At 42.3% G+C, this 10145-nt stretch overlaps 1 protein-coding gene across 4 annotated transcripts in view; it reads left to right on the plus strand.

The window, feature by feature from the left end:
- JCAD (junctional cadherin 5 associated) overlaps nucleotides 1-4054 on the plus strand; it is a 59914-nt gene extending 55860 nt beyond the window's left edge. For all 4 annotated transcript variants that reach the window (XM_039704420.1, XM_039704413.1, XM_039704441.1 and 1 more), the window contains one exon: nucleotides 2170-4054. In XM_039704420.1, the coding sequence (XP_039560354.1) occupies nucleotides 2170-2204 (35 nt within the window). In that variant the 3' untranslated portion in view covers nucleotides 2205-4054. The remainder of the gene's footprint in view (nucleotides 1-2169) is intronic.
- Nucleotides 4055-10145: the final 6091 nt, after the last annotated feature.

The raw sequence follows: 10145 nt of genomic DNA on the forward strand, positions 1-10145 counted from the left end.
GAGGCTGCAGCCCTTAGCAGAAACAGGCTTTCACATGTATAATGTAGTTTGGCAGACGAACAGTCATCTCAGAGTAAGAGCCCTGCCAAAATTGAGTGCAAGAAGCTCATCTTACTATGCAAATACTGCCATTAGGAGAACATCTCTAAGTGTTCCCAAATGCATTGGATGTCTTTTCTCCTTTGCTGTTTGAAGACATGAGTCTGCTAATCTGGCTTTGTTTCTGTAGAGAGCATTTTAAATAAGCTTAACCAAATGTTGAATAAGCATTTCTGTATCAGTGCTAGAACTCCAGTGTCTGTCCCCCTCAAAAGGGTGACCTGGCCTTTTGTGTCTGGCACTTTTGTGTCCTTGGTTTGGGTGCTGAGGGCATGGGTAAGCTTTCAGGGAATATACTGAGCCATGCAGAGGCTCTGTGTTTTGTGGCTTGGTTTTCTCCCTTCCTCCCCGCCCCTGTTTTGCCACTCCCTGAAATAGTGAGCACCTGAAATTTTGTGGGGAATTCTGTTAATGTGAATGTGTCTGGCCTTAGGAAAATCAGGTTTCTGAAATGCAAATCCATTTTTATTCTTAGGTCAATCTGTCACAGAAACTTCAGAATTTTATGTTCTAACAGTTTAGATGGCAAAATATTTACAATCAAAAAAATCTTACTGCTTTAGAGGCATCTTCATACACTATCAGTGCATTAAGCTTAAAAAGATGCAGCATTACCCTAGAGCACACTAGCCCTCAAAAACTTTATTCCTGTTGATTTTTTGCATTCATGTTGTGTCTGTTTGGAAATACCAGAAAAGGCTTAGCAGAAATCATAGGTGTTGCTGGCACAGACTCCTTTCTTGGCTGGACTAGCAGCTCAAGGAGGGTGGGCAAGAGAAGTGATAAAAGATTCTGCAACACAAATCCACCCACTGGGGCCAATCCAGAAGTCCTTTCTTAGCCAGTTCCCCCTTGACGTGAGTGTGGATATAGCAGATGGACACTTGCACATAGGAGCAAAAATTTCCCAGGAGGATTTTTATGCTTTTTATGTTTGAATGAAGACATTCACTCACATCAACGCGAAAGTCCTGAGGATGAATGTTTTACTCCAAAGTGTGATATTTATGTGTGGAATATTTTCATGCTCAGCTGTTTAAATGTGAGCGCAGTGGGAGTACAGCCTACGGGAGGGACATTTAAGGTTAGCACAGATACTCAGGTTGTGTAAGAGCAGAAGCAGCACGCGGCAGCACGGCTGCACTGCCGGTTTGTCTGAGCCCCTCTGCGCCTGCAGACTCCTCCCTAGGTAGCCCTGGCTCCTACATGCCATGACCATGCACATCAAGGGCAAGTCAGGTGTCTGCATGATGGCACTGGGCAGGCAGACCTCACAGGGAAAAGCCTTTTTGTTGCCATCCTGTTCCAGAGTGACAAGGGTGAAGAAAAAGGCTCATGTCTGCTCACTTCATGGCCAGCAGTGGGATAAATCCAGTTAAGAAATCTGAAAGAAGAGTGTTGTCAGGGACTTGGGAAAAGCAAAACCAACCTGTGGTATGTCCTGTGAACTGGCAGGAGAGAGGCTGGAAGTGAAGAAGAGTGTTAGCAAGCCATTCCAGTGCTTTAGTGAATAAGGCTGAAACATGAGCTGCAGTTTTGCAGACTGAAGCAAGACAGACTAACCATAGTGATGCAATGCAGCTGTGCTTTCCTGTTTTCTGTTGAATTAATCTGAAATGAAGGATATGCAATCAAATTAAAAGACCCTGATGACTGCCTGGCATAATCGCTCCTTCAGCCAGCCTTACACACCCTGCTAGGATGCTTAAAGCATTTACTGGTCCTTAGTGTTCAGTACAAGGGGGAGCAAATCTTATGTCTTTTTCTTCCTGTCAAAACACCTGAAAACTGGAAGTAATCACTTAGCATTCAGTGTGCTTGTTCCTACCTACCCAAGGCCTTCCCAAATTCTATCTTCGTGCATTTGATCAGAGTTGTTCCTGAATTATACTGGTAAAAACACAGAATTTGGGTCAGGAATGCAATATGTGTCTTTCATGCGGCAAGCTTTATCAGCTTCTCTTTTTTAAAATAAAAACTAGGGAAAATATGTGTCATTTCCACAGCTGGAAATATTCAATAGATTTCACAATACATTATTAATAGTGTTTTCTTTGGTTTTTTTTTCAGATACCTATGACCCCACCAAAGTTGAAAAGGTGTGAGATTAATGAAGAGGAGAATAGAGAAATTTCTGCTCTACTAAGAATGTTTCACCGATTTTTTTCTGGGTGCTTTTTGTTTGGTTTTTGTTCTTTAACATTTGGAATTGTCTCCATTTGTGATGTTCATGGTGTACTGAAAATGCCTTTACCACTGCCACTAGGAATTAGCTATTCATGTCTGAAACTGTTGTGGAGACCAGAGAAAAATGACTTCTACATTGGAACCATCTGGCTTTGTAGTGTTTAAGACAATACCTACCATTGGCAAAGAGGTTTCATCTGAATTTTATTTCAGTCTTTAGCAAGGATAATGAAATGCATCAAGTGAGGTGTTACATTGGTGTAAATGTAAACGTGGGAAATTTGTGAAATTATTTTTGAAAGAATGTGAATCTATAAGCTAAACTTCTAAGTATCTACATTCTAAACTTTGTTTAACTTAAGGGATTTTTGGCCATAAGTAGAAAGTGATGCTGCACTGTGTGGGGGAAGGAATGTGAAAGAATGGTAGCAAAGACTGATTGTGAAATTCTCTCTGACTTCCAGAGTTTGAATTTACTTGGATTAAATACTTACTTGCCACCTATAAAGAAGAAAAACAAAACCCAAAAGCTTCCAAAAGATGGAAGACTTTTGTAGTACAGTGTACAGAACATGTAATTATAGTAGCTGGCAACTATGTTTCAAACCAATGCAAAGTATACCACTGGCTGTTTTGCACTCAGTATTACCTGTTTTTGTTTTGCTGTTTCTTTATATGAAAGAATAGTAGCTAAATTCTTTATATGAAAGAATAGTAGCTGGTTTAAAATAGCCCATTTTAACAAAGTAACTATATTTCTTGTTACAGAATACTATCTATTTTTCTACGATGTAAACAATTGCTAACAAGTGGCAAGTATAAAGAAGTATTATTATTATTATTATAATTATAATTATATTTTAAGAAGACTTATTCCTCTGAGTGAAGGTGCCCCAAGCAGATTTCACTTGTATATCTTAATGCACACACCATATTGCCACTTACTCAGTAGTGCTACCTTATTTTGCTCTGAAAAAAAGCCATCTATCTATCTATCTATCTATCTATCTATCTATCCATCTATCTATTTACCACAGGGTTAATTTCTAATTTTTCCCACTCAACCCTTGGATCGTTCTTCTTGGAGCCACTTTCTGAAGCACACTGAGAACTCTCGGGCCGGTGCTGCTGCCATTCCATTCCAGGGACGCTGATTACCAAAAAGTGGGTTTGGGTCTTTGTCCCAGTGTTGCCGAGTGGCTCTAATAAAATACCTGCTTGCTTGCTTATACTTTGTTCCCTTTTACAGATTATGAGTTTGGATTAGGCCAGTGCACAAAAGTAAGCAAAACTGGGTTCTTCTTCCCTGTCACCAGGTGTTGCTGGGGAGAAGTTCGGTGTTTTTTTGATGGCATTTAAATACATGGCTTTAAATATATTTTATCTGCACACACAAATGCATGAATTACAGAATTTATAATAAAGCCTATGCATTCTGCCCTTTGATCCTGAATTAGCCTGCTAAGTATCTGTCTTAAAAGCCTTTATGTCCATTCCTGTATGTTTTTTGTAAGTACCTGTGTACTAATATTTTTCTGATTACTTGTTCATGTACTTCACCAGTCTACTCTATTGGCCTTTTCTGAGTTTTAGCATAATTTTATTTTTTAAAATCTTGTAATTTCTTGAAATATTTTTTCCTAAGTCTGTAATTTGGAAAGAACGATCGGGAAAAACACTCATCCTATGTTTTGGCAGCAAGAGTTTCTTGTCTGTAACACATGATTCTGTTACATATGGACTATTTAAAGCTTGCTTGAAAAGAAAATGTGGTGTATAATTTATTTTATTAACTCTTGCACATTCTGTGTAGCAATAGTTGTTGACAAGCTCTTCCTACCACTCTTACTATAATCACCTCTCTTCATCACCATCTAGGACGTCCAGGGACTTGTAAATAGCTACAAAACATGTTTTTCCCCTGGTGCCTCCCCACCTGAATCCTGCCCATAAAAAAGAGTTCTGAAAGAATTTCATCAACTCTCATCTTCCCACTAACCAGTCAAGCTGAGATGTGTAGCAATTAATTGAAAGTTTTAATTTAATCTTGATTGCAGAAGAACTGTAAATTGTCCCATATAAGCATTCCTACTACCTTCTGTTTATGTCTACATGGAACAGAAGTTTTCTGAGCATTTCATTTCCTTCTGATAGGAATAGGTTTATTGATTCTCTAATATGTCTGTTTCATCAGTCATTTCAAGTAATTACTTTTCTAAAGCACATTAAAAAAAAAGGCAACAGTATTGCAGAGAAAGTTTTATTGGCCAAAACCAAAAAATTAAAACCTAAAAAGTGGGTAAGCTTTGTTTTGCAGTAGTATGTGACTGACCAGTGAGTACTCTGTTAGAAATGGTGTATTCCTCCAACAACATTAGTGGTTTCATTTGATACTATGATACAGACAAGTGAGAAATCCATAGGGTACAGTTTTCTGAACAATTTTGCCTCAGTGTTTCTATAGTGTCAATGCCATGGATCAGCTATTGGAATGGACTGTATTGTACCATAGCTGAACCACCTTTCCAGAAGCTTATTGTTTGTTTGAAGTCAACAGAGAGCTCCTTTTATGCTAGACATGGTTAAAAACCAGTAAATGGGGATTGCCAGTGCCTGTCTCAATGGGTACATAAAACTGTCTTGGCAACAGCTGTCACTGGTAGTGGCAACAGCAGGAGCTCAGGGCTGAGTGGGCTCAGAGGTGGAGGATGCAGCAGGCTGCTTCCAGTGCTTCATGCAGTGCAAGCACAGTGAAAAGAGAGGAACTCTGCCTTTTTTCTAGGGGGAAGAAAATTATGTTTTTACAATGTGCTGTGTATCCAGCTCATGCTGCTGCTATAGCTGAGGAAGCTGAGGTTGGGGGAAGATTCTGGTTTCATGAGCATTCTCAGAAACTGATGCAAAAAAATACCCCAAACCTGACTGGTCCATACATTTTAAAAAAATGTTTAATGGGAACACTCGGGACCTGGATGGCTAAAGAGGATCTGGTATCTCCTTCCCTTTACCCTGTTGAATTCCAGAACGGACAGTCACATCCTGAGGGGCCGGTACCCGTAACAGCGGCTGGTGGCAGGGAGATAAAAACGAACACGACATTCCAGGCTCCTAGTCTATCCTATATGAGGAAGAGAAGCCACCCCTGAACTCCGGGGCTGCCGAACGGCCCGAGCCCCGCGGACGGGACAGGACGGGGCCTCTCCCGGTGCGGCAGAGGCAGGGGAGCGGGATGGGGAGCCGGACCGGGAGCGGGACTGGGATGGGGAGCGGGACTGGGATGGGGAGCCGGACCGGGAGCGGGACTGGGATGGGGAGCGGGACTGGGATGGGGAGCCGGGCCGGGAGCGGGACTGGGATGGGGAGCGGGACTGGGATGGGGAGCGGGACTGGGATCGGGACGGGATGGGGAGCAGGGGCCGGGCGGGCTCTGCCCGGGGGCCGCCCATCCGGGGAGGGCAGCGCGCTCCCTCCTGCGCATCCCGAGCGCCGGCGGGAAGCTGGTTTCCCTGAAGAATCGCTGTTGGCGGGCCCCACACCAACCTCCGTGCTTAGAGTCGTCTGGAAGTAGACAAAGTGCGGTCTGAGCAGAGCTCTTCAGTGTTTGAAATGCCACCACCACCACAGCTAAAAGAGAGATGGGAAGTCAAAGGAGGGAAATGCCTCTGAATGACTTGAGACCTCTGGTGACAGAAATGCCCAGTGATACAGTGCACCTGAGCAAGCATCACTCATCAGATATTAACTCAAGAAGCCTTCCGCAGGCATAAGAAGGGCTGTTGTGTTTCATACCACAGGTTTGTCTTTATTGAAATCACCATCATGTATCAAAACCATCAAGTTTCCTTGACTCATCTCCTGATGAGGGGAGCAAGTCTTTGTACTGAAACATCCAATGACTCCGGGAAGACAGGAAGGACAACAATGCTTACATTGGTAAAGTCACAGAATTACCCTCTCACCCTTAGAAAATAATCAGTCCTATCAAAGCTTATTTAAGGATAAATATTGGAATTTTGCAAAATATTTCGGTTTAGTATCACAAATCAATATAAATATCTAGAGTCACTATCCTATTGCCTTTGCCACATGGACAGCCAGCTGAAAATTAGTTGTATAGTGCTTGACCTTCTCTTTGGGTTAAAATGTTGATATGCTCTTCACTGCCTCTTTTCAAAGGAAAAAAAATAAACAGTGGAGTGATTGGGAGAAATGCAGAAATCAAATGTTCTTGCATTTTAAATTATAAAAGTTCTTGAAATTGCTAAGTGAGTGCTTTTGTCCAGCTTCAAAATCTGATAGGCAAATATGTGTGAGAAATGAATCTTTACTTGGCAGGAACCTTCAGCTCCAAGAAGATAGACAAAACAGTGCTAAAAGCAATGGAGAGAACTGACAGCTTGTTAGACTTTTGAATGTTTTGTGTGAAGCTGTCCTTTTGGAAGACATTGGTATTTTCTTGGTTGCGGATCAAACAAGCCCCTAATTTCCCTCCACTGGCAATAAGCCACAGTACTGGAGTCCTAATTTACTGGAGTGGGTTTTAATTACAAATGGAGTCTACAAAATGTAGACTTCTATTCTTCTACATAATCCAAATAAAGGTTCAAGCTGAAGATTTCATGAGATGATGAATATATCACTGAATTAATTAGAAAAATTGGAAAATTGTGATTTCTTATTCAAATTTGCATGAAAATGTTCACTGTCCCTCCCCCGTGGACTAAATGAAACCTGTTTACCATCAATTCTGTTTTCAAAGAAAAAAAAAATTCAAACAAAGAAAAAGGGAAATCCCGATATCAATAGCAAAGCCCAAACCACAGTGCTACCACCCACCCATGCTGAAAAATATGCTTGCAATATGGCATGCAGAGCTACACAGCAGGGAGAGGGTGAAGGGAACTTAAATCAGAATTGACCGACACATGGCTGAGATTAGAAATAGAAATGAAATTTCCCAGCCAAGAGAAACCACAATAACATACATATTATAAAATGAAGGAGGAACTTTCTACCCTTAACAGCCACAATCTCAGCTTTCCTTAGAGCTCTGGATCAGCAGAGAAAATAATCAGAACCATTCTGAAAGCCATTCCTGACCTGGAAGGAAAACAAGGAGATATGTGTGCTAGACAGTGAATCAGTATCCATGTGTCTTTGTCCTTATACAATACAGATAATTCTCCACACTGACTTTAAGACACTGTGGCCTTTCTCCAAAACTAATACTATGTCATTGCCTTGGTTTTCTTCTCTCACTAGTCCACAGGCAAATTTAGTGGGATAAAAATAGAGGAAATAGATGTAAGCAATTATAATACTATTTATATGATATCAGAAAGTGAATGTGTTTTAAGAATTTTTTTTGTATTTTTTTCCTGCACAATGCAAATACTGTTTCTGGGCATAAAAGTAAACCAGAGGAGTGCTTTTATTCAAGACAAAACATTTTCCAAATAAAGATTTTGCACGAGTACACTACTCAGTGATGTTGTTAATGTTGTTATCATGAGGCAAAATGGAGCACATGCTCTGATGCTTGCACTGCCTTCAAGAAAGATAAATGTATTGGTGAAGTGTTAAAAGGCTGCAGTATTCTCCAGGGGTCTGCTACTTCCAAACCTGGTCTCTACAGAATGAGGTACAGATATTTTATTTTATTATTTTAAAGAATTTCTTTCCATATCCACACTGTCTCAGCACAGACATTCATTTCCAGGTTGTGTTCTGTTTGTTTGCTACCTGTAGGGTGTGTTCTGCCTCTGTGCAGGGGCGGGCTCCTCCTTTACTGCCTGGCAACCAGCCATGTGCTCCGGCCAAACCTACAGCCGCCAGAGCATTTTCCACTCCATGTCAGTATTTTCCCCTCCCTTTGCAAAAGTTGATATGGCACTGGGATAGTTTACTTTGGCTGTGTTGCAGTAAAGAATGGCATGTTCTCTATCTGTGCTGATAGGACTTCAAGAGAGCTAAGTTATCAAGTTAATACAATTTCCCCCCCGCCTCCAGGCAAAACTGTACGTTGCTCATGGCTAGAAAGTGCAGCTCTGTCTTTTGTCGCTGGCTCATGGGCAGGTTAGACCTTGCTGTCACACTCACATGTACTGCTGTGTAGAAGCAGTGGATTCATCCCAGTAACTCTCATGTGTCACCAACAAACCTGTAGAACAAAAGACTCAACAGATCTAGGGAGGCTGAAGAAATCATTGTGGCAGTTTTGCTCTCCTCTTCATCATCCAGCCAACATGATCTCACTATACCCTCTCCTTCCCCACCTGCTTATATACAAAAATCTCTAGTCCAGCATAATCGCACTTTCCACCCAATTTGAGTCTAGAAACCAATTTTCCTACATTTTTTCTGCTGGTAGGAAAATGCTTGCAGTTCTTTTCCATTGCTGATATATTGGGGGTTTTGTTTCTACTCTTTACCTTAGTTTTGATCCCTGAATCAACCCAAGCATGTTTTTCATTACTTTTTGCCGACATACCATACCCAACAGAATGGGTGCATTTGCTATTAGCTAGAAAAAGCAGAAGTCCTCAGGGTCCAAAATATCCTGTTCCATTAAGACCCAACATTTCAAAGAAAGGGGCTGGCCATATGTTGGGAAACCCATACCCAGCCCCACAGGAAAGATGAAAGCATAAGAGCAGAGACCTTTCTACACGTGCTACCACCCACCCTCTCTGCTGTATCAAGGCTGATGCCATCCCATCCAGCAGGGAGCCATCTCTCACTTTTGCTCTTGGATGTCACCTGGCCAGCACTCTCATGGCATGCTTCAGGGGGCACATTCTGCTCACTGCCACCAGACAGGGACTGGGGCTGGCCAACACAGTCTGTGCTCCTGCCAAGCAAATCTGTCGGTGCTCAGGCCCACCCTGGCCTGCAAAGCACATCAGTGGGAAAGTGTAGTCATGGCTAAGGGTGAGCAGAGTCTGCTCAGCTCTCACTCACAAGTTTCCTTGCTAAGTCAATCAAAAACCCTCCCAGATGCACAGCTTCCCTTCACCCCCTCTCCCACACTAATTGGAGAGCCACAAGCTCACTCACCCTTTGCCACTCCAGCCCACACATGCCTGACCCTTGATAATCACATAAGACCCTCAGCTCTTATCTTACTCTACACACACCTCATCTTCTTTATCTCTCCCACTGACCTCTCACAGCCCCTTTGTTTGACCTTTCTGGGCAACAATGGTATGCTACCACATTCAGTTAAAGCTATTTTATCTCTCAAAATCGTCCCTTTCTTGAGGGAAAGAAAAACAGCCCCCTGGGGAATCCCTTTGCACCATTTATGCAGTGAGGTGCTAGCACCAGCCTGCAGAAGTGTGATACCTCAGGAGACGATGCAGAAAGAAAGAAACTCCTTCCTTTTATTCCTTAAAAGCAGATCACTTATTGTAACAATAATTAGGATGCAGAAAGGAAGGAAGCCAACTCCTTCCTTTTATTCCTTAAAAGCAGATCACTTATTGTAACAATAATTAAGACAAAGGCAAACTCCTGGGGGGAAAAAAAAGGCAAAAACCCTAAAATCTCTTTGGGGTGCTATACTATGCTCTGGAGCAGTGTATTTACAGGCCAGCTGTAGCTCACTTTGCCATTGACAGCCAGTCCTTAGGAAGGGGTGGGCAGATGTTGCCCTAACCAGGGGTCTTCAACTTCTCCTCTTAACCCTTCCCTACGTGATTTAGTCTGCGGAGTATTTAGATTTTCCTTCCATGTACTGCCCAGGTACAGCCTTCAGCCTTTCAGCATAGTCACAACAACACCAGTACCCTGAAACCCACAGAGCCGTGAGCGTGGTGACCCGGCCAGCTCATGACATTTGAAGTGGCAGGGGGTTATGA

Source organism: Passer montanus, unplaced genomic scaffold (genome assembly GCF_014805655.1).
Source record: "Passer montanus isolate IOZ18808 unplaced genomic scaffold, ASM1480565v1 scaffold10, whole genome shotgun sequence".
Classification (NCBI taxonomy): Eukaryota; Metazoa; Chordata; class Aves; order Passeriformes; family Passeridae; genus Passer; species Passer montanus.